The sequence below is a fragment of the Morus notabilis genome, unplaced genomic scaffold (assembly GCF_000414095.1).
Source record: "Morus notabilis unplaced genomic scaffold, ASM41409v2 Scaffold38, whole genome shotgun sequence".
NCBI classification, from domain to species: Eukaryota; Viridiplantae; Streptophyta; class Magnoliopsida; order Rosales; family Moraceae; genus Morus; species Morus notabilis.
Genome location: NW_010365150.1, coordinates 40,611 through 65,594, shown reverse-complemented (window position 1 = coordinate 65,594; position 24,984 = coordinate 40,611). Strand labels below are relative to the sequence as shown.

At 33.4% G+C, this 24,984-nt stretch overlaps 2 protein-coding genes across 2 annotated transcripts; both read right to left on the bottom strand.

Moving 5' to 3' along the window:
• Positions 1–8,085: 8,085 nt before the first annotated feature.
• LOC21394547 lies at positions 8,086–8,741 on the bottom strand. Its single transcript, XM_010107370.2, has 2 exons — positions 8,495–8,741; positions 8,086–8,392 (listed from the first exon to the last, which is right to left on the bottom strand). Exons 1-2 carry the CDS (start codon positions 8,640–8,642, stop codon positions 8,250–8,252), a joined length of 291 nt encoding a protein of 96 aa, XP_010105672.1. The 5' UTR covers positions 8,643–8,741; the 3' UTR covers positions 8,086–8,249.
• A 6,910-nt stretch (positions 8,742–15,651) lies between these two features.
• Positions 15,652–20,173, bottom strand: LOC21394546 (sugar transporter ERD6-like 16). The gene is made up of 18 exons (XM_024171765.1): positions 19,848–20,173; positions 19,534–19,596; positions 19,332–19,421; positions 19,150–19,209; positions 18,939–19,004; positions 18,725–18,790; positions 18,500–18,575; positions 18,342–18,406; positions 18,163–18,255; positions 17,848–17,928; positions 17,672–17,756; positions 17,544–17,587; positions 17,378–17,440; positions 17,175–17,234; positions 16,840–16,893; positions 16,688–16,747; positions 16,295–16,409; positions 15,652–16,200 (listed from the first exon to the last, which is right to left on the bottom strand). The coding sequence occupies exons 1-18, from the start codon at positions 20,073–20,075 to the stop codon at positions 16,061–16,063; spliced, it is 1,509 nt and encodes a 502-aa protein (XP_024027533.1). The 5' UTR covers positions 20,076–20,173; the 3' UTR covers positions 15,652–16,060.
• Between the last annotated feature and the right edge of the window lie 4,811 nt (positions 20,174–24,984).

Sequence of the window (24,984 nt, the reverse complement as noted above, 5' to 3'; positions counted from 1 at the left end):
ACTACAGATTTGTAAGTACATCGTTTCATAATAAAGATACTACTATGGTATAAAAGGTAAATAAGTATTTGGTTTTCAGTTAGAAATTTACAATATAAGGCGATGTTCAAGCAATTTTTTTAATGAACGAGAGAACTACAAGGCAATGGAGGATTTAAATGGAGAGGACATGTGAAAAGCGGATGTCTTGTTTACCCAAAAGCCTATGGTAAATAATATTAAATTGCAAACAAAATCTTATTTTTATTTTCATCTTTAGAGAAATTCATAATAATTATAGATTTCGCCTAACTATAAATTCATACATGACTTTATCATAAAATGTAAAGTTTAAACTCAAGTTATAATTTTATTTAAGTTCATATTTTTTTATAAAATTTGAGTTTGAACTTGAGTTTAGAACTAAAATCTGAGTTTAAGTTCTCCATTCAACTCATGTTCTTAAACTTAAACTAAAGTTAATGAACAATATTTTTTTTATTCTTAAAAACATTATAACTTTTTCGTTTTAATTCCGATTGAGATAATTTTTTTCTATGCGTTCACAACGATGAGACGAATAAAACCTCACTCATATACCTTATTAAAATTTTCCACACCATTGAGTTTTTATTAAAATACTATCTAAATATAAATTCAAGTTTTGACACACCCAAACACAAACTCTAATAGATTCTTAATTCAAACCATAACTCAAAATGTGCACATCGAAACACAAACTCAAATTAGAGTCTCAACTCAAACCATACTTAAATATACCTTAACTCAAATCACTCTAGCTCAAAAAATATAAATGAACAAGCCCTAAATCTTTCTGTATTCAGAAAGACAAATAAAGAAATTCATATATAGACAACTATATAATAAAATATATACGTATAGATGGGTAGGAATTATAACCATAATTGCCTTGTGATTTATTATGGGTGATGGAGAGGGAAATGATGAGAGGCATGTCCCCATATCACCGCTACATTACAAACTAAGCATACGTGGAGAAGTTGCCTGTTGGTCCCCCTTCTATAACTATCATTACTTATGAAACAAGGAAATGACTTGGCAAAATTTCAACGCTAAGAATTTAAGGGCTCGTTTAGTTTGTTGATTTAAGTTTTTAATTTGAATTGAGATGTGATTTTATGTGAGAGCTTTTTACTGTAGTAAAAAAGTTAAATGTGACTGTTTCTGCGAGCTTTTTACTATAACAAAACTCGAATCGGTGAAATGAACGGGGCTGATAAATTGCACCTAGCCAAGCTTAAGGAGCTCCATATTGACCTATTATCATTAATTTAAGTTAATAATATTCTTTAACGCGGCATGCGGATTAGAAAAATTCATATGCTTCAAAACAAGCTTCAGTTTTCACTTCAAAAAAAAAAAAAAAAAAAAAAAAAACCTTTGCTAGATTCCCGATAGGGATTCCCTTTGACAAAATTGGATATTTGTAACTTTAATATTCATACATTGGGTGGTTGGGTGCATGGGTATCATACCTTTTTTTTTTTTTTTTTTTGTGAAAGGGGTATCATACTCTTTGGCCCAACCCTAATACAATTTTCAAGATTAATTTAATTAAAGAAGAACCACTAATTTGAAGGCAAAGATCATGCCAATGTCATCATAAGGAACTGCATATATAGCACCTTTAGTGTGAACTATGCACCTCTCAATTTGAAGTTCAATATATTTTTTTAATACAAAGTCTTCTATTCAATTTGTTTTTAAAAACAAATCTTAGCCAATCTAGCTATAGAATACTGCAATTTTTCATTGCATTTTGGAAAATCTATGCTCCTTAAGGAAACCATGCTGGCTATTATGCTGGCAATGATTATTTCATCCTCACGGGGATGACCCAAACTTGGGATGTAAAGTTGGGATTTTATTAATTTAAGGGATCCACTTTCCTATCCAAATAAACTCTCCCGGGGATGGCTTTTTCCTTTTTGGGCTTTATTTTTGGGAGAATTTTATAGTAGGATTGAGAAATTACACTGCTTGTAGGGTTGCGTTTTGCGGTCGTTATATCTATATTAAAAACTGTCTCATGAGTTCTCTTTTATTTTAATGAGATTTTGATCGGTAAAAAGGTGAAAGATAGAAATCTAAACTACATGTGTACTAGACATTCTTCTAGAGATATGGGCAAAAGTTTTTGAAGATGACATTTAACAAGTTTAAACAGGTTGGTGAAGAGAAAAACAGCTATATCATTGAACCAAAAAAAAGAGAGAGAGAGAGAGACGGATATCACACTCAGCCACAAATGCCCGTTCGGTTCGTTAATTCAAGTTTTTAATTCGAGTTGAGATGTGATGTTGTGTGAGAGTTTTTTACTGTAGCAAAAAAGTTAGATGTGATTGTTTCTGAAAACTTTTTACTGTAGCAAAACTCGAATTTGTGAAAAGAACGGGGCAATATGGATTTCTAATTTAATGAAAACATTGTTCACTTTGTATTTGACCAAAGTGAGGTAAGCAGCAATCACTTTCTATCGGTTAAAATTGTATCTTCAACATAAAATGAAAACATTGGAGGAAAAAAAATACAGTTCTTGAGGTGTGTGAGAGTTTGTCGGCTCCGCATACTTTTTAGAGTCCTACTAAAATTTAGTTACACAAAGAATTCATGAGCATCAAGAATCAATATGAATCACGGATTTCATTCGAGTTTCATTCATGAGTATCAAAAATCAGTACGGATTGGACGTAAATCTCAGAAAAGATAATAAGAGACAGATAATCACAACAAATTAACAATGTGCATAGTTGAAAAGAGTTAGAGGTTTGACAACACTAAGTCACTTTTTTTTTTTTTTCTTTTTTGCTTTGATAATCAAAAACTAGGTCACAATTCACATTGATTCGAAATTTGCAACAACTAGAGGATTGGTCCAGAAGCGAAAGGGTGTGTTTTTGTTTTGGGGGTCCAATCATTTCAAATTTTCAATCATTTCAAAAATTTTAAATCCTGACAATTGGCTCTTGGCTTGGGGTGGTAACGTTTGAAAGATGTGTCAAGTAATGGCAAGAAAAATGATAGCTAAGTGGACCGATTACTTCCCTCTTGGCCCGCCAATCTCAGCTTCCATTATGTTTAACACATCGAATTTTTGTGGAAAAATATTGTGTTATTTTATTCCTGTGTCGGCAAGGTTAGACCATTTTCATCTGAGATTTCAATCACTTTCCACATAGCCAAAAGAAAATATAGCTAACTAAAAAAGAATATAGGTCAAAATTTGAGATGAATTAAAATTAATAGGTCAATAATTTACATAAGTTAATAAATAGGCCAAATTATTATTTTCGTCCATAACTTGTCTGGTTATGAACCATAACTTGACAAATTATTGTCCATAATTGTCCATAACTTGTCTAGCTATGAACCATAACTTAACAAATTTATCCATAACTTATCTGATTATGAATCATAACTTAATAAGTTATGACCTATTAATTTCTATAACTAAAAATTGACTTATATAATTTCTTAAACTTTTCGACTTATTTTCTACTCTTTCCTTTTTTCTTTCCCAATTAGTTATAGGTGGGTAATTGGTAAGTTTTCTTTTGGTTTTGGCCTTTCTCAGGGTCAGTATATGGCCCGGCCCAATCCTGACAATTTTCGGCCTAGTAGGCTGCTAAATTTTTCCTTAATTTGTTCTTATTTTTCGATTTATAGATCAATTCTGACTCAAGCATCGAAGTACCTAAAATCAAAAATCGTTTATTCCAAAACTTGTAAAACGGAATTTTTCGATATTTCATAGTGTTTTGATGATCATATTTGCACTTTTGAGTACTTGTCGGAAATTTGTATCAAGATATTTCATATAGTGTTTTGATGATCATATTTATAGCAGAGTTTATTGTTATCTATGGGTTGATGGTTTTAATAGAAAGTTAGAGATACTATTGTTTATTTAACATAATTTCATTGTCCAATAGTTGAGAATGATTTTTTAACCGGTCTTTTAATTTTTGTTTTCTTTTATCTCTAATTAGTGATTTGTTTTCTTTTAATTTCAGTTTATTAGTATAATTGATCAAAACCCTCTTTTCATATTTAGTGTTACAAAATTAATAATTAATTAATTAAAAACAATCTTCTGGGGCAATGATCCTTGCTTATCACTTTACTCAATAACGATCTTTTATTTGCAAGGATTAATTTGATATTCTCCCCGGGTTTGAAATTGTTTACAAATGCTTTAGTTAGCTAGAACCGAACTTGCTTGCGATTATATTATGTTCCATTTGATACTTGATTGTGTTACGGGTGAATATAACTTCTTTAAATGGATAAATTGTATCTAATTTGTGATTTTATCTATGTTTGTGTATATGAATTAGAGTGTAAATTACTCTTATATGTCTACTTATCTGAAACATACTTGTTTCACTTGCAGATTTATTATTATTAGTTTATGAAGTTAATTTCTTACTTTTTGAACTTCTAAATTAAGGAGTATTATTTGCAACCATGTATTATCTTATGAATTTGTAAAGTCCTTTTTGAAAGTATGAATGACATGGGATTATATATAGTATAATTTCAAGTGTTACAGAGAATGTTTATATATGCAAGATGCTTTGAAAAACTAGTTTGCAATTCTTTGTTATATGGTTGTGATAGATTAAAGTGTGTGTCTAGGACCTATTAGCACATCAAGTTTCTGAAAAGGAAAATTCACTACTCACTCTCAAGCTATTTTGGACAAGAGGTAAGTAAAATCTAGATTTTGAAAACCATGACAAGAAACAATATTTTCTATGAGGTAAATTTTTACATGTATGATGTGATTATTATGCATAAAGGGTAAGTTTGGGATTGTCGTACTTTTAAAATAATTAATGTGCTTTTAATAGAAATACTTCTTTTACTTAAATCAAAAATAGAAATAGAAGTAGAATCTAAAAACTATACATTTTAACTTTTCAAAATAATTTAAAAAGTACATTAATTTATGTGTAAAGTACTTTTGTGTACTTCTACCAAACACTATAGTTGTATCGTTTATTATGCAAAGTACTTTTAAAAGTAGTTGCATCGTTTATTGTGTAAAGTACTTTTGAGAGTTTCAAAAGTAATCTCAAACACACACAAAGTCATTATACTTGATTGACATTGCCATTTTACATGTCTATGAACAAAAGGAACTCAAGAATTTAACATGTTTACTAAAGTAAAACCATGTACACTTTTATGTTTATTGAAATGAGGTATAAAATTGAGTTTGATATCTGGGTAGGCAATGGACGCGGGAGGGACTGATGGATCCAAATAATAGTGGCGAGACCCTTTGAGGCAAAAGGGTCAAAAAAAAAAAAAAAAAAAAAAGGTAACCACTTTATGCTATATGGCCAATAAGAAAAGGTTTGGAAAACCCATGGCCTATTTACTGGCAGGCTAAGTTTTGTAATTGGGCTGATTTTTTTTTTTTATTCAAGGGAATGAGTTTTAAAGTAAATGATTAAATAAAAGTGTTTAGAATGTGAAAGTTTAGGGCGCGTTTAGAACTCGTTTTAAAATGATTTTATTTTTTATATGAAAATGAAAATAAAATTGTTTTCAATCTCAGAGAGAAATCATTTTTGAAAATGTGTTTGGTAATTTTATCAATAGATTGTTTTCAGTATAAAAAAACTCAATACTATCTATCTTTCTCTCTCTCTGCTCGAGAGAGGAAAAAATGAAAACAAAAATAAAAAAAATGACTAAAAGTCATTTTTTATTTCTCTCTCATTTTACACTAAACTAAAAATCATTTTCATTTTCGTTTTTTGTCTTTATTGCGTCAAATGTCGTTTTGGAAACGTTTTTATTTTTTCTTTCTCGAAAAACATGAAAATAAAAACGGAATCAATTTCAAACCCGGCCTTAATATTATGAACACGTATATAGAGATTTTACTTTCTCAATTTTAGCTCATGTAGTTTCTTGAGATGCACATGTGGATGCGTAGCTCTAGTGGTTGGTTGAGTTGCTTCAGGAGTTTGCTCATATACAGTTTATGAAAGTTATGTGGTTTTCCAAAAAAAAATTTACAAGAATTTTATTTAATTTAGTTACTTTAATAACCTCTCGATGGGGAGAAAATATATATGCTCGCGCGAGCTCAAGCGCGTGCATATTGTACATGGTCAAAAAATTGTACAATTTTGTAAATTTATAAAGAAGTTAATGAAAATACATTTTGTTTGTATACTTTATTCAAATGTATTTTCAAAGGAAAAAGGTTCAAATAAAACCTCCTATTTTGACAGCCTGTTTATGAGAACGGTTGCAAACCATTTACCTTGTATCTTGTAAGAGTGATATAAAGTATTTAATAACAACAATTTTAATGCCAATATTTCCTTAAATTTAAAAAAAGAACTAGGAGTCCTAAAATCTTAATGAAAAGGAGCTTGGCATCTATGTGTTCGAGAGGTAGAAAACTACCTCTGTGGCGGGATTTACCAGGTAGGTATAATTCAACGGGACCCTAGCCCGTCCTGTGGTCCTGAACAAACGTTCCATCCTGAAAAGAAAAGAGAGCTCCGGAGCCTTCACGGAAAAACTGTGGGAACGAGTCATACAAAACTGAACTAACTACTCGCTCAATGCGCATTGAAAGCTATTATAATGAAGGCCCTTATTTAGCATCTTTGAGTTGAGCTTAGCCCTCTTCCTATCCTAAACCCCTAGAATCATAAGGAACGAAGGTAGTGGTAGTGGGTGGAGTGCAATTCGAGATATGAGCGCATTGGCTATTTCCGACGCTTCAATCGCCATTTCGACACCATTTGTGGGTGATTTTTTTATGTCTTTACCGGACGATCTCGTAGCGGTGGCCATATAATTAATCGGTTCCCTCGTTCGTAGAAGGGCACGATGATTTAATGCATAACCCATTCTTGATTAAAGCAATCATCAAACCGTAGGAGGGGACTGCTTCCAAAATCCTTCTTCTCCCACAGTTGGGTAAGGGGGAAAAAAATGACCCGAGAGTACTACCCGGCGACTTCCCTTGCCCGCTTTTTCTCCGATGAAGGCGTTGGAAGTGCTGTTGATTGTGCTCCTCAAAGAAAGAAGGTTAGTATCCGCAGTGGGGGATTAAAAAGACTACAAAGGCATTCCGGGCCGACTACAAGACTACGACTACAATACAAGTCATGAGCGATAGCGAAGCCAAGCCGGATAGGCTTTTTTATGTCGAAAGCCCCAAAACTAGCTATCTTATAGCAGACAACTAACGCAAGCCTACTCAACTAATCTCATAAGTAAACGCCTGGTCGCATCGCAACTAATAGAAAAAAACAACTACTAGACTAGTAATAGCTACCTTAGGCTATGACTTTCAGCATAGTGACATTTTAGTCTCTGTATTTTTAATTGTAGCATATTTAGTCCTTAAAATTTCATTTTTTTTAACATTTTTTCCATGACAGTGAAATTAATGAACGATCTTGAAATTTAACTGAGATAATCACATTATTATCGCATAATAATATAAAATTTTACATAAATAGTTAGTGTGTGCAAAACATTATAGTTTTGAATAGGTTTTAATTGTAACAAAGAAATTTTTTTTGCATATAACATAACTTTTTCTATAAAATTTAATTATTATGTGATAGATACATGATTATTTTTTTTTGCTTATTATTTGAGTTTTCAATTCCAGTTTTACTACAGTTAAAAGCTCTCATAAAAAGTCACATCTAACTTTTTCTGCTACAGTGAAAATTTTTTACATAAAATCACATATTAACTCAAATTAAAAATTCGAATCCGCGAACTGAACGAGGCCAAATCTTTCCAACATCATTTAATACAATTATTTCAAGGTGCCTCTTATGGCAGGGTATCCGAACCAATAATGCATATTTTTAATGTTAGATACGATCAAATTTACATCAAAACGACAAAATCTAACATGTATAGATATGACAGTTTAAAACAGAATACCGATAGTGTTAAAATCCTTGTAAGTAAACAAGGCATTGGCAATAAACATACCATTTATATATATAGTTCTGTTCTTACACTTTCTAACAAGTAGCTTAAAAAGTGTTAAACAAGTACTTAAATAACTAAACTAAAACTAAACCAAGTAATTAAAAATTTTTCTTTTTTACACTCTCATTAAAGAGCTCCATTTATTCTAACCAGATCTGAACATAATCACATCAAAAAACTAAACAGCAGTATTAATAAAATTTTTAGGTTAAATTACACAAAATAGTAATAATGCGAATTCAAAACCCTAGCAAAACCTGCAACTTTCGACTCGTGGCCGACCGGAGATTCTTCCCGAACCGGCCCTCTCGGGCTCCCGAGTCCGACTCGTCGTGGTACCAACCCACCGTTCGCTGCGCTTCCATTACGATCTGCGATAAACCTTTAAAAAAAAACAAAAATCAGAGAAATCATCAAACCCTAGAAATTGTCCTCTTTTGTTTCAATTTTTGAGGAAGAAAAAAGATATGGAGAGAAATTTGACCTTCCTTGACGGTCTGTTTGTTCTGGCGAATGTCGTGGACGGTGGCCGAGATCTTCCAGTAGAGAGGACGGCCGACGTAGAAGAAGAGGAGGAGAACAAGAACCACCATTGCTATTCGGAACGTTATCTTGGCTGTCGAAGAAGCCATCTTTCTTCGTTGTTCGTCTGAAGAATTTTCCTTAGAAATCTGTTTGTTTGGTGTGCAAGAAAATATCGTTTTCTCTTTTTGGGAGAGGATTTTTGGTTGGATTCTTCCGAGGTAACTAGATTGATCATAGAATCTTCTTTTATTTGTGTATGATTTGACGAATCTACCCCCCAGGCAAGACCATTTTTAATTTTTTCTCAGTTACGATTATGGGTTTTTCGTAATTTAGATATCAAGACCTCTTCTTTTTCGCCAATCCATTTTAACCTTTAATAATTAAATTCCAATATCGTTAAATTATTCTATCATTATCTCTTTTTATTTTTATTTTTTAAGGAATTGATATTCGCGTTTAGAGAGCCTTTTCAAAAATTAAAACAAAAATGAACAATAAAATAAAAGAATAGAGGGAGGAGGAAGATCTTTATTGGGATGAAAGGTTTTTTTTTAATTTATTTAAGGAAGAGCTTTATTGTAACAAAAAAAAAAATAATTTCTCATTTGTTTTTTAAAAATTTTCTCTTTTCTAATTGTATTTGTTTTTTCAAGTTTCTCTTATTCTTAAAATTATAGAATTTCAGGATTTTATTATTCTTATTTTTCTATAAAAAAACAAAGAAAATCTTATTATTGTTACTTTTTATCAGCATTTTAAATTTTTTTCTCCTTTTTCAGGTGCTTGTCGTTTTACCGTTTTATTTCCTTTTTTGGTTTTGCAAATTACGGATCTCTCTGAATTGCACGTTCATGTTGTTGTCGTCTAACATAATTCCCATAACGTTTTCTGATGATAGTCGTTTCAACTTGCAAGCATTTGTAGTTTTTATTACTTATTGTCGTTTGTTAGGTTTGGTTGTTTTATGCTTTAGTGTCGTTTTTAGATTTTTTGCTCTTATTCGTTTTCTATTTTTATGTCATGTTGTCGCTTATGTGGTTTTATATTTGAATGTCGTTTTCAGGGTTTTAATGGTTTTTTTTTTCTTCATTTTTGGTTTCATCTCTTCTTGTCTTGTAACCATCGTTGTGGCTTTTACTTGTCGTTTTCAGGTTTTTTATATCTCATTGTCGTTTCTCACTTTATCGTCGTTTTGTTTTATTTTTGTTTTCAATTTTTTTTACATGATTGGTGTCTATTCTCTAAACCTTTATGTCTTTCTTTGGATGGTAAATCATTTTCTAGTTTTTTTTTTTTTTTTCATTTTACATAAATTGTCGTTTTATTGCACCTATAGTTTTATTTGTCGTTTTCATATTTGTATGGTCGTTCTATTACTAGGTTTTCATTTTTTTTGTCTTCTGTTCTAGTGATTTCTGCTGGCAACTTTACACTTTGTTTTAAAGGGTCGTTAAATGGTTGTTGCCACTCTAAAAATCCTTTTTATTTTGCAGTCAATTGATTTCTTTTTTTTAAATATCGTCATCTTTTTTAAATTATCGTTTAGTGACTTCTTTCACTTTTTTAAAGGTCCTTGGTTCTTGTCAAATTTTATGAAGCAACCTTTGCAGTTATTTATTGTTTTTATTATCATTCTTACAGAAGAAAAGTATGGTGCAGGTATAGAAAAGAAGGAGGCGGAGATAAGAAAATGAGGAAAACCTAGCTCAATTAGAGCTAAGGACAAAAATATTATTTATACTCAGTATGCTAGTACAAAATAATCAACTATATACGTGGCACACATCTAGAATAATAAAATTGGCAAGTTCTATACATAGTACTATACATTCAGTTGTACACAATTGTTTTGTATTCTAACATCCCCCCTCAAGGGAATGGGGTGAGGCACCACAGTGAGCTTGCTGCGTAGAGAGAGAAACCAATTAGAAGGTAGAGGCTTAGTCATAATATCGACAAGCTGATCATTAGAGGGAGTGTATTCAACAGTGATAATCTTATCCATAACTCGTTCACGCACAAAATGGTAGTCAATCTCGATGTGCTTCATGCGAGCATGAAGCACGGGGTTGGCTGCAAGATGAAGTCTGCTAATATTATCACAAATGAGCACTAGTGTAGGATTGAGAGGAATCTGAAGCTCAGTCAAAAGAATATGCAGCCATAAGACTTTTGCTCTAGCATTAGCGAGACCGCGATATTCAGACTCAGTGCTACTTCGAGAGACTACATGTTGCTTGGTGGACAACCATGAGATGAGGTTGGGTCCAAGAAAAGCACAATAGCCGTAGGTAACTCTGCGGTCATCTGAACTAGAGGCCCAATCGGCATCAGTGAAATAAGAGACAGCGAAATTAGAGGAGGCTTGAAAGGTTATGCCATAGGAAAGTGAACCGCACAAGTAATGAAGAATTCGTTTGACTGCTGCCTAATGAGATGATGTAGGAGCATACTATATTGACAGACTTTGCCAACGGTAAAGTTGAGATCAGGTCTAGTTATGATGCAGTATTGTAAAGCTCCAACAACTTGCCGATAGGGTGTAGGATCAACCAAAGGTTCTCCATCATATAGAGATAGTGTTGCATCAGAAGCCATAGGGGAGGAGGCAGACTTGCAATCAAGCATGTCAACTCAAGTAAGAAGCTCACTGATGTACTTCTGTTGACAAAGGTGGAGTGAGTCTTTAGAATGAGACACTTGAATGCCCAAAAAATAATGGAGTGGACCAAGGTCCTTAAGTACAAAGTGGTTGTTCAGATGCTGAATCAACTGTTGAATGAGAGAGATTGAGCTGTCGCTAATAATTATATCATCAACATAGACTAATACAATTACCGTGTCTGTTGGAGTGCTCAAGAGAAACATTGAACTGTCTGCCTTAGAGTTAATAAAGCACAAATGTAAGAGATAATGACTAAGTTTGGTGTACCAAGCATGAGGACTCTGTTTGAGGCCGTATAAGGATTTCTTGAGTTTACATACATAATCAGGATGAACAGGATCAACAAATCCTCGGGGCTAAGACATGAAAACTTCTTCGGTTAAGTACCATTGAGAAATGCATTATGCACATCAAGCTGTCGAATAAGCCAGTTGTGAGCAAGAGCTAGACATAACACCACTCTGATGGTTGTCGGTTTCACCACAGGGCTAAATGTATCAAAGTAGTCAAGGCCAAGGGTTTGGAGAAAATCTTTGGCCACTAAGCGAGCCTTGTGTCGTTCACCAGATCCATCGGGTTTGAGCTTCAAACGATTGAACCATTTACTGCCAATGACCTTTTGAGAAGGACAATGCGGCACTAGGGTCCAAGTGTGGTTATGAAGTAAGGCATTAAACTCTTCTTGCATTGCATTTTGCCATTGGGGATCTGCGGCAGCCTGCTTATAAGTTACTGGCTCTGAAAGGGCCTAAGCAGAAGTGGCATCAATCTGAACATTAAACAGCTTCCTGGGCTTATGTATCCCAATTTTAGACCTAGTCACCATAGTATGCACATTAGTATTATCGGGAGTGACGTGAATAATAGAACCTAGTGTAACTAGTGGTGAGTCAATTGAAGATCCAGATATTGAAGCAATGTTTTGACTAGTCTCCAAAATAGGTGAAGAGGGAGAAGGAGTGTTAAAAGTGGTATGAGATGATTGGTGTGGATGAGGAGAAGAGGGAGGAGAGAAGGGAGTAGGTAAGGGTGAAGTTAGTGAAGATGAATGGGTTGTGCTAGAGGGTGAACAGGCTTGGGAAGGTGAAGAAAGGTTTGAGGGAAGGGGTGTATATGAAGGTGGACAAGAGTAAAAAGTAGATAGAGATGGTAAGGAGGGAGAGGGATTAGGAGGTGGTGCAGTTATAAAAGGTTTAGAGAAAGGAATGGATGTCTCATGAAAGATGACATGATGCGATACATAAATTCTGTATATGTGTTGATTTAAGCAAATGTAGCCTTTATGAGAGTTACTATAACCAAGGAAAATGCATTCGGCTAACCTATACTGAAGTTTGTGGTCATTGTATTGGCGGAAGAATGGGAAATAAGCACATCCGAAGACCTTGAGAAACTCATATGAGGGAATTTTGTGGTATAGAGTTTCATAGGGTGATTGGAGGTGTAAGACCGGGGTTGGAAGTCTGTTTATTAGGTACACTGTTGATTGGAAAGCATATGGCCAATAAGACAGGGGAACATAGGCATGAGCAAGCATTGATAACCCTACTTCCACTACATGACGGTTATTTCCTTTAACTCTACCATTTTGTTGTGGTGTGATAGGACAAGGATGTCTATGGTGGACCCCTAAGCTTGCGAGAAAGGCCTTGATAGGGCGAAATTCACCTCCCCAATCCATTTGTAATGCTTGTATTTTGGTGTTAAATTAAGTTTCCACCATAGCTTTGAACTTTTTTAATGTAGCAAAGGTTTCGTGCTTAGCATCAAGTAGATAAAGCCATGTAAAGCGAGAATGATCATCAATAAATAAACATAAATATTTAGCACCAGTAACAGATTGAACAGGAGAAGGTCCCATAAGTCTGAGTAAACAAGTTCAAAGGGCTTTGTAGCACAAAAATTTGATTGATTAAAGGGTAACTGATGGCTTTTAGCCAATTGACAAGAAACACAAAATTCAACAGAAGATCTACTAGGAGTTTTTAAATTACATAATTTCATCACTTTATTGACAATAGGATAAGATGGATGTCCTAGTCTATTGTGCCATAAATTGACATCTTGAAGTTGTGTATGATAGACTTAGATTGAGACATGAAGTAAGGAAAGTTGATGTGAGGAGTGGCTTGGACTTGACGAAGTTGGGAAAGACTGAGCAGACACGGATGAGGGAAGCAATTTGTAGAGACCATCTTCAAGATGTCCCTCCAGAAGGATTTCCTTCGAGTGGATGTCTTTCACAAGAAAGAAAGTAGAATGAAACTCAACAAATGCCTTATTGTCTTGACACAACTTACTAACACTTAATAATTGCTTAGAAATGGCAGGTGTGTGGAAAACATGTTTTAGGTGAATAGACTTAGAAGTAGACTTAATGAAAACATTGCCAATATGAGAAATTTCAATTTTCTTATCATTGCCTACCTTAACCTGATCTTTACCAAAGTAGGGCATAGGACTGCCAAGTGCACTGAGATCAGGAGTGAAATGATGTGTGGCGCCTGAGTCAAGATATCATGGTGTTTCGCTAGATGAGCTAGCAGGGAGCCATTAGATGTACCAAGCATGGCTGCAAAGGCATTTGGTTGGCTTTGACCATTTGATATGCCAAGATTGAGACCAAAGTATCCCTGAGGAACTTGAGACTGATATTTGAGGTTGGTTCGGTGATGGCAAACATCGGCAGTGTGCCCAATTTTAAGGTAGATTTGACATTGATCACGGTGGCCAGGTGGTCTGTTGTTCTGTTTTGGCCATGAGTTAAAGGTTTGAGGAACATTACGCTTTCTGAGAATACCAAGCCGATTATTGGAAAAGTGAGAGTGGTGGAAGTTCTGATTTCGAGTAGCATTTGGTGGTTTAGAGTAGTTGGGAGAGAAATTCTGAGGTTTGAAATTGTTTGTGGAATTTGGAAAATACGGTTTCTGTGGGGCTTTAGGTTGAGAAAGTTGGGACAAGTTGAGTTGAGCTAATTGAGTTAGCTGGGCTTGAGTGAGACCAAGGTTATCAATAGATTGTTACTCCTCAAGGCAATAATCATGATTAATTAAAATGTTGTGTATTTCTTCCATGGGAGGTCGGTCAGGTCTAGCACTTATACTAGAAACAATATTGTCATAAGTAGGACCAAGACCTCTGAAAGTGTGAATGATTTTATCTCTGTAACTCAAAGGTTCTCCTATGGCAGCAAACTTGTCAAAAATCGTCTTAAGTTACAGCCCTTGAGCGTCGAGAAATTGAGGTGGGCAAGGAATTGAACCGTCGATGTAACCTTCAAGACCATTTGTAAATAATGATGTTGAGCATCTGGGTTTGCCACAAAAGATAATTGGTAGCATCAAGTTTCATTGAGATTGGTTGATTGAGTGAAGGGAAGACTTGAATCTGGTTGAGCAGAGGTTGGATTTGATTTTGTTGAGGAGCTAGGAGGGCAGCTTGTGCTGGATTTGGTTGAGGATTTGGTTGAACTTGAAGTGGAGGAGGAGCTTCAGCTGGGTCCGGTTGAGGTTGGTTTTGAGGATTTTTGGGCATTATCAATGGATTGAGGGGAGCTCGGATGGCTCTGATACCAAAAAAGAAAGTATGGTGCAGGTAGAGAAAAAAAGGAGGCGGAGATGAAAAAATGAGGAAAACATGGCTTAATCAGAGCTGAGGGCAAACTATATTATTTATACTCAGTATGCTAGTACAAAATAATCAACTATATATGTGGCACACATCTAGAATAACAAAATTGGTAAGTTCTATACATAATACTATACATTTTGTATTCTAACACTTACTATTATCATCATTTTTTTTTTTTTTTTGCTTCTGTTTGGTCGTTCTTTCACATGTTAACTTTTACAATTTTTCTTTCGGCCACAACTCAAAGAGTGTTTCTTTGGTTATCTTTTACTATCATTTAATGGTTATTGGATTATTCACTGAGCTGTCGTTTTATGTTTTACTGTCAATTTATATTATCTTACTTTCAATTCTTCAGTCTTTTCTTTAAGAAAAATGATGGTAGCGATTTTTCAGCTCTCTCTGTGCTTTCAGATTTTTTCTGTATTCTCTTTTTAAAGAGTAAAAATTCTAACGCATACACTTTCAATTAGTATTTGTTCTCATTTCATTTTTATAGTTTTTGGACTTTTTATTGACGCTTTTGTATTATCGTCGTTTCTTATATAGTCTGTCACTTTTGCAGTTATTTGATGTCGTGTGACATTTGTTGTAGATTTTCAGGTCTCGTCGTTTTCTGCAAATGCTTCTCGTCCTTTTGTTTCACCGTCCTTCTGTGATTTCTTTTTCAAGTTCTCATGAGGTCGTCGCTTATCTAAGTTCATGTCGTTTTTAGGATTGTTGTCTTTTTTCATGTTTCTTGTTTACTTCGACGTATTTATCTGAATCGCCATCAGTGGCTATACCATTAATGGTCCTCATATAACAAGAAACAAAATCAAGAAAATCTTTTTTTTTTTTTTCTCTTTACCATTCATATTATTATTCATCAAGGAAACATTGAGGTTGAACAGCCCAAGCAGGGCTAGAAAATCTTCTTTCTACATTGAACAAAGCCGTTTCCAACACTATTATCCTTCTAAAATGAAACCAAGAATACCTATATAAATACGAATGCTCCTCCATTGCTTCAAATAATGCTCCATAGCTGCTTTCTCCTCTGCAGAAATAATAACAGATTCCCAAAAAGCCCAAGATCTTCAACACATGAACATATTGATTCCGTGGCTGATTAATCCTTCTTTCTATGACCGGATAGGACTTTTCGTCACCAATTTAATGGAGAAGATAATTTTGGACAGGAATCAAGAAAACACAAAGTTGCCAAACTCTTAGAAAAGTTTTTCACTAGTTCAAAACCTCCACTCTCTTGTCTGCATTAATGCATGCCTGAATTTCCTCTAGTGTTTTGCCTTTGGTCTCCGGGACTAAAACGGCCACAAATAGAACAGCCATGATAGAGAATCCGGAATAGATTAAATAAGTTCCTGAAATTGAAGGGAACAAAGATAAAAGAAAAGGGTTAATCTTAATCATTCAAGAAGATTTGTTTTTTTTTTTTTTTGGTTCTTTTTTCTTTACCATAGGAACTCCAGCTCATAAGGAAGTTGTAAGTGTAGGAAACTGCCCAAGCTCCCAACCAATTCACAAGCACCACTAAGCTCCCAGCAACTCCCTTCATATGAATTGGGAAGATCTACAAGCACAACAAAAGTCACACAAAGTTACACACAATTCCAATCATTTTTCTATTACCAATTCTTATACCAACTTTTTATTACCAATTGACGTGGCAATAAGTTCTTTCTTTATTTATTTCGTCTGTGGTAGGTGTTTAAATATTTGTCGCGGCCGATAAAAGGATGATAACTTGAGGAACTTTTTCGAGCATTATTTGTTTTATGTTCTTTGCTATTTGGTCTTAACATGTTTAGATAATGAAAATATGGATTTGACTGGACTAATCAACGTTACCTCGGACATTATCACCCAAGGGACTGCTCCCATTCCAATTGAGAAAGAGGATATGTAAATCTGTTTCCAAAAGGGGTAACAGAAAATTAGTAAAGCAGCCATATTAATATCATGTTAGACTCCAAAATTTGAAGTTGAAATGGTTTATTTACCAGCACTCCAGCCACAGCGATTATGGGTGCCAACTCAAGCAGCAAACCATGAGCCTGATTTCACAAGAAGATAAACACAAGTTAAGCGACTGATATAACAGTAAGAGAGATGAGAGAGATTTTAAAGGAGTTGTGCTCGGGATCCCAACTTTACTATACCAACTCACGCGACAAGTGAGTTGTCATTTTCTATTGGTTACTTGACGTGACAACTTTTTGAAACACCCATCGATAAAGGAATGAAAATTCACATGTCACATCAATTAGTATTTAAAATTGAGATAGTAGTTGCGGGTCCTTAGCGTAATACATTTTAAAGCTGTTTTGTAACCCACCTTGAGAAGGAAAGATGTTCCTGCTAGACTGCAGCCTAGAAATATCCCAGTTGCTGAAACCTTCACACAAAATTAACATGTCTTTCTTTACTCATACAAAAAAGGAAGAAGATGGGGAATTACCCATTACTGTTATTCATAAAAGGCTTGTCTTTCTAGCTGGTTTTTCATATGAGATCAGAAATTCTAGATAAACTTCTTACCATTATAAGTGGTCTTCTTCCTGACTTATCGATCAAAATTGCTCCCACTACAGTTATTGGGACCTGTCAATTAATTCTCAAACAAGTTTAGTCTAGGTGGACTAAAGAACACTTCAAAGTTTAGATGAAGAAAAAATAAGAGAGAGAGAGAGAGAGAGAGAATTACCTGAACAAAAGCCCACGCAATGGTTCCAGTTTTACCAGAAAGTCCTGCATTTTATTTTAATATAGGTATTAGAAAATTTTTAGCAGAAAAACCATACCAAAGAAAAGTGCCAAGAGTCATGATTGTACCAGCTTCTTCAAAGGTTTCACTTGCATAGAATCCCACTCCATTAATGCCAATAAATTGTTGGAACACCATCAATCCAACCCCAATCTAGGATTCAAGTGAAACATGAAAGTTATTAGAACAGGACCTTAAGAAGAATGAGAGCATAAAATTGATGAACTTGAACTTTGATGCTTACAATGAGAGAACGAATATATTTCCTTTGAAACAAGTCTAGCAGACTGACTTTTGGAAGAGTTTGAAGAGTTTCAATATATTCCTGTAAAAGAAAAGTTTTTCTCATTTTGTTAGAACAAGTTGATTCTATAGTATGAAGAGTAGTGCTAGGGATCAATTTTTCGATACTCAACTTGCGTGGCAGTGAGTTGTCATCTTTTCACTAGACACTAGTAGATGAAGTCTTTTAATATTAATTGACATGACAATTTTTTAAACATTTATATTAAAAAAGATCGAAACATCTAGTTGGTGTAGTGGGCAAAAGAGAAAGTACTTGGATTTCAGCAGCCTCCTCAGTAATATCGGCATCTTTGCCCCGGAGTCTTTGAAGTGCAACTTGAAATTCTTTCTCCTGACCAACTTTTGCCTGCAAATTATGATATTACACTCATTATTATATTGTCCTTTTTTCCTTTTTTTTTTAACTTGAGTATAAAAAGGTCCAATGCATACCAGCCATCTTGGAGACTCTGGAACAAAACATAAACCCAAGAGTAGAACAAGGCATGGAACAAGTCCTTCAGATAAGAGAGCTCAACAGTTAGTCCCTTCATATTTTTTTTTAATCTCCTTGGAATAGGAAAGAAATAAACTATAGAATCAAAATTTACCAGTGAGAGCTAGCGATCTCCAACTTATGACTGTTCCTATTACAAACGCAAGTGATGCTCCAGTAACAATCATGAGCTGAAAAAAAAAAAGATTATACTTAAATGCTCATTCCATCTCATCAAATTTCTATATCTGATAGGTAACCACCGATGGAAACTTAACTATTAAAAATTCGTCCATATACAGTGTTGTAAGAGGAAAAAAACAGAAATCTATTTTTCTACCTGATTTAGTGTTGTAAGACCTCCTCGGAGATTCTTTGGTGCTATCTCAGCTACAAATATTGGAACCTATTTATCCATTTTGCTATGTTAATATTCTGAAATACCATCATCTAGTGGTGCCAAAGAAAAAACTATTATTAGACTTGAAGGACTTTCTCAAAACCATTACTAGAACAAGCAAAAATATGGGATTAAAACAAATTTAAAAACTTACCACATAAGAGAAGATTCCAATGCCAAATCCTGTGAAAAATCTTCCCATGTCGAGAGAGGAAGCTCCCTGTATCAGAGTTTTTACAAACCCTTTCAGAAACTGGATACAGTGATACGTACACAAACATTCATACATGCATACATACATATATATTTATGTGTATATATATTTATGTGTATAAGAATATTTCAATTATGCAGAATGAAAATACCTTCGCAAAAAAGACAGCTAGCCATCCTGTGATGCAGAAGCCAGCTGAAAGTCTCATTGCCTGACCCCATCAAAATTTTCCAAGGAATTTAACACATAATTTATATGTAGAAAAAATATTAAAGCTTCACAACTCATTTAAAAAATAATAATAATAATAATAAAAAGAGGTATATTTCATACTCCTTTTCTTCCAATGAAATCTGCAATCCGGCCACTTGTTACAGCACCCAACATTGCACCAATTGTCAGAATAGAGCCAAACATGGAGTACTGCAATGTGACTGAGAATTAGTACAACTCCATATGATATTATAATTTAATTTAATTTAATTTAGTTCATAAACTGGAAAGGTCTCTTTTACTAAAAGAGAATATAACAAACCTGGGCTAAGGAGAGGTTTAGATCTTCCCTGATAGCAGATTGAGTGGGAGCTGAAAAGCCCACCTGCCAAAAGAATAGTTTAAGCTAAACAAACCTTTTTTTTTTTTTGGGGTTCTGTTTTTGTTATTTTGTTTTTTGGTCTCCTAGTCAGAAGAGAACAAAACAAAACAAACAACAAAAGAAAAATACACTTCAGTAAAACCAGAAAATTCTATAAAGAAAAATGTGATCCTGTTTTTTAAGTAAATAGTTCTCTAATAATTCTCAAAAAAAAAAAAAAAAAAAAGTTCAAGGAAATCACAAAATATACTTACACATGATCCGAATTCAAAAGAGCCACAAACAGCAACGAAAGTGCTAAGCAAAACCATCCAAATTGATCCATTTTGATCAGCACTAATAGTGCTAGTGCAATCACTTTCTTCATCTTCATAGGCAATAACACTACTCTTGTCTTGCATAATGAAGGGTTGTTCCAAATCCTCAAGGCTGTTGTTCCTAATCTCACCATTCTCAATGTCTTTGCATTGCCCAATTGCCATCTCTCTCTCTCTCTCTCTCTCTCTAAGTGTCAAAGCAACATCAACAGGTGAGAGAAGAGAGATTGCTTTGTGATGGAGAACACCCTTTTGGCCAGGGTTTTATATATGCATGTGGGAGTGCAAAAGTGTAGAGCTAGATATTTACTATTTTTTTTTTTTTTTATGGAAAGATACTTACAATTTTTGTCTTGTATAGAAGATAGATATACTATAATAGATCGAAAAAGTAATTATAAAATATAAAAAGAGATAAAAGTGTTCACGATTTTCTTTTTAAAAAAAAAAAATGATCTGAGCCATTGAATTGATGAGATCGTTTTAAAATCTTATATAACGAATGAAAAATAAAATCATGTACATAAAAAAAGTGAAAATTTAAATTTCGATTTAAACTTATTATTTAAACCGTGATGTGAAATAAACATTGATATATTAAGGTATATTTAATTTATACGTTTAAATTAATAATTTTGATTCGTTAATGAAAATTTTATAAAAAAATGATTGATGAAAATTTTATTTATTTAAAATTATTACGAGAGAAAAATTTGAAATATACCAACTAAACTAAACCGGCACTAAATAATTTTGTCCATAATATAATAGGATTTTACTGCATAAATTCGTTAGAATTGCTGAATTCCATAATATCAGCGATCAGCAACTTGCGTGTGGTTTTCTTTCAGACCACAAAATAATAAATTTTGTTTTGGAGTGTCTATGATTACGTGGCACTGACTTGGATTACTGGATAGGGATTAAACCAGATTTACAAAAATGTTTCACCGTATGTTTGTTGAGAATAGTGTACGTGAGGAGGAGAACACAAATTTGGTAACCCAAAATTTACTTTTCCAGCCAATCATTTGAATTGTTACCTGAAAACCCTTTTTTTCTCTTGGGAAAATTTATAAAAAAATAAAAAATAAAAAACAAAAGGATTATCTGATTTTTGCTAAGTACAAATGTTTATCCTCGGTTTTGGAAGCCTTCAACCGTCTAGAAACGAAAGTATTTTTTTTTTAACGAACGTAATATTGATTAGATTGGTAACTTGGTTGATGTATTTTGAATCAAAAGGTCAGTTTGAAATGGTGCTTGATAAAGTTTTTTTAATTCATTTTAAACCATTGATTTGACTATTTTGAACGCCCACATCTGAATTCACCTCCTCCTATTTCTCAAGATTTTTGCACAATAATAGGGATCATTTGCTATTTTATCTGCAATTATATATATATATATATGGAGAGACTTTATTCTCTTCAAATATTGATTACTAGATATTCAAACAAGGTACGGATGATAATTAAGGGCTCGTTTAATTTGTTGAATTGAATTTTAAATTTCAATTGAGATGTGATTTTATGTGAGAGTTTTTTACTGTAGCAAAAAAGTTAAATGTGATTATTTTTAGTAACTTTTTATTGTAATAAAATTCAAATCGGTAAAATGAACGGGACTTAAAACTCTAGCACTTTGATAGTTGTGACAGGCTACATCAGATGACATCTTAAGAAGAGGAAATCGTGCTAATGTGTATCATATCATTTTAGTAGAAATGGCCAATCTTTCTCTGTCCAAGTGTTTATATCATAAAACTGTTTTCTTACATATAGATGGGACTTGTCTTGATTTCAATACACATATAAATCTTTATAATTGAGCAACTTGGACCTTTCCAACTTTGAGGAAAGAAAAATTAGACACTAATTTCTAGTTTTATTTTTGCTTTTTGCTTCGATGTGTAGGACTCAAATATGTTGTCTAATTTTAGTATTTTAATTTATCTATAACTAATCAAATAATGCCACATTATGTAAAAAATTTAGATTGCTTTTTAACTTATTCTTTTGTGCTTGTCATAAGATAATATAGTGTGATTTAATTGGTTAGACACTAAAAATTAGACAGTAAATTTGAATCCCGATATGTACTTTTCACTATGTCAATATCTAAATTTTGTGATATTTCTCGTAATAAAAGGCATTATCTTTACTATTTACTTGTCTAAATTGAGTTCTATTACTAAGCCGACTTCAAAAACGTGTAATCTACCCTCATAGTGACACACCAAAAATATATCATATTTTGAGTATGGTTGGTTCATTTAATGTGCTCTTTATTTATTTATTTTAGTACCTTATCAATTGGAAAAGAATTTTATCTTTTGGAATGAAGACAAATTTCTATTCAAACGGGAAAGTGATATACAAATAATATCTAGCTGTATGTGACTCATGTTCTATAACCATAATAATCGTTTCCTATTCCTTTTCTACATTCTATTGATCATTGAATGTCAACTTTTATGTTTGTTACATCTATGGGAAAAAAAAAAAAAAAAAAAGAAAGAAAGAAAGAAAGAAAGAAAGAAGGAGAAGGTAAAAATTCAAATGGGAAAAATAAAAGGAAGGATTAAAAAATAGTATACCTCATAGATTTTTCACTTCTTTCATGAAAAAACTAGAGCAATGTCTTGACGATTTATATCATTCTTAAACATTATATAAGATTTCTACCCTTATTTTCACTCTTTATAATTTATATAATAGAGGTCAGTTAATTGGGGCATCTTCCTTAATTTTCTCATTCATTGAAAATATCCTCTCTACTAAATAACCTAATTTTTATACTACTCCAAAAACCCTCATCCAATTTCCCATATCCTCATCAAAATTGATGCAGAAATGTATAATAAATATCTTTCTTGTGGTTTATGGGGAGTTAAAATATTACGAGAAAAAAGTTCCTTGGACAGTTTTCTTTCAAAGGAAAAAAAAAATGGAATAATGGGCATTTTCCCCTAGATCAGTATTCAAATAAAACCATATTAAAAACTGTCAAAAGGGCTAAGAATTACCTTTTAAAGGAAAATACAGTGCATAAATAGTACTAGAATTGCCAGCCAAAAAATATCTTTCTTAAGAACATTATTAGCTGTGATGTGTACCAAATCAATGGGAAACAATCATCAGCACTCTATATTTTGAGATCCCATAAAATATATCATCTGAGTCAGATCCTACACACACATATCAGAATTTGGCTGCTAAAAATTATGGGTAATGTTGACTTCATCATCAATAATTTCATGCACCAGCCTTGTCCTGTAGATCATTTGATGATTTGGCTTCTTCCATGTTTTTATTTTTTATTTTTATTTTTTTTTAAGAGGAAAAGAAAGCATGGAAGAAATCACATGAAGAGAGCCTCTTGATTATTGAAAATGGAGAATAAGCAAACAGAAATCACATGGACAATACTAAACTTGGTTAAGGAAAAACATGTGCTTTACTATGTAACCAAAATGTTGTTTTTTATGCTGTTTTTTATGCTGTTTTTTATGTTGTTTTTTATGCAAGGAGTGGCAGAAAGCCAACAAGAAAAGAACATGACTGAAGTAGGTGGCTGCAGAACATTTATTCACCCTTCTTCTTCTTTTCCTTATTTTCTTTCTTTTTCTTTTTGTGGGAGTGAAAACAATCCTAAAACGACCACCTTTTGTTTAGAATTTATAAAGAAAATGACGGTGTTTTGATAATCAAATTGAACTATGCTGAAGCAAGCAATACGACGACACCTTAATTAAATGAATCGTTCAAGCACGTTCAGAGCTTTTTAATACAAAACATGGAGATTGACACACTAGAACACAGTCACGTTTGGTTGGAAGATTCAAATCATGTGATTTGAACTATATTTGATTTACATGTATTTTTTGTAAGAGAATACTGTAGTGAACCACAAATCATAATTCGAATCAGATAACGAATCCCTCTACCAAACGTTCTCTTAAAGCCCTAGCGCAAATGATCAACCCACGTAAATAGCATAAGTCATAAGGGCATAATGACGTAAAACACACGAAAAAGACCTTTTTTTTTTCAATACAGTGTGGGCCTTATGGCTCCCACTTTACTCAAGGAATAGAACTACCTAAATTCAAATTTTAATGGACATATGCACACATTCACGCACCTAACCACTTGACACGTTTTATTAAACACGTGGCGAAATCTAATTAAAGGGCTAAAAGTAATGACCACATTCTCGCATCCTGAGCTTCCATACTAAAATTCCAGTCTCTTTGAATTTTAAACTTTCCTCAGATAAAATTATGGCTTTAAGTAAAACAACAGGCAAAAAAAATACTATTGAGAATAGGTACATGTGGGAAAATAACCTTTTTAAAAATATTACTATAATAAAGAAAGATGACCACTCTTTGAAAGATGGTATTGATTGATCGACCAATTTAGTGGTTAATCACTTAACCGATATAATAAAATTACGTTCATTTTACTAATTTGAGTTTAGAATTCGAATTTTATTACAGTAAAAAACTCTTAGAAACAGTCGCATCTACCTTTTTTACTACAGTAAAAACCTCACATAAAATCACATCTCAACTCGAATTAAAAACTCGAATCAACGAACCCTAAATATTTAACTAAATACAAAGCAAATCAATTGAGGGTGAAGAAAAAAGGACGTGACGTTTTAACTCTCCTTTTTGGTTCCAAGCAGGCAAAACCAAACGACATCAAAGAAACACCCTTTTTTATTAAGCATCAGATCCAGAAAACAAACGTAACGCGGTTGGAAGGTCAGAATTCGGAAGCTGTCATCATATACATCTGGGATATCACTACAATAAACAGAAGTTCTCATTTTAAGAAACAAATGTTTGACCCCAATTTTACCGGCAGTGATCTGACATCCCATGATACGTCCAAAACTGCAGTACAAGAAATGCACTTTGAAGAAGCAGCAATGACGGCCTCTAGAAAGTTAATCCTTTCAGTGGCAATACTTAATGCCGAAATGACATGATTAAAGCCTCTAGGCAGCTTGTCTATGTCAGATGTCGTAGGTACACTACACCGAATATGTACATAAATAGAGG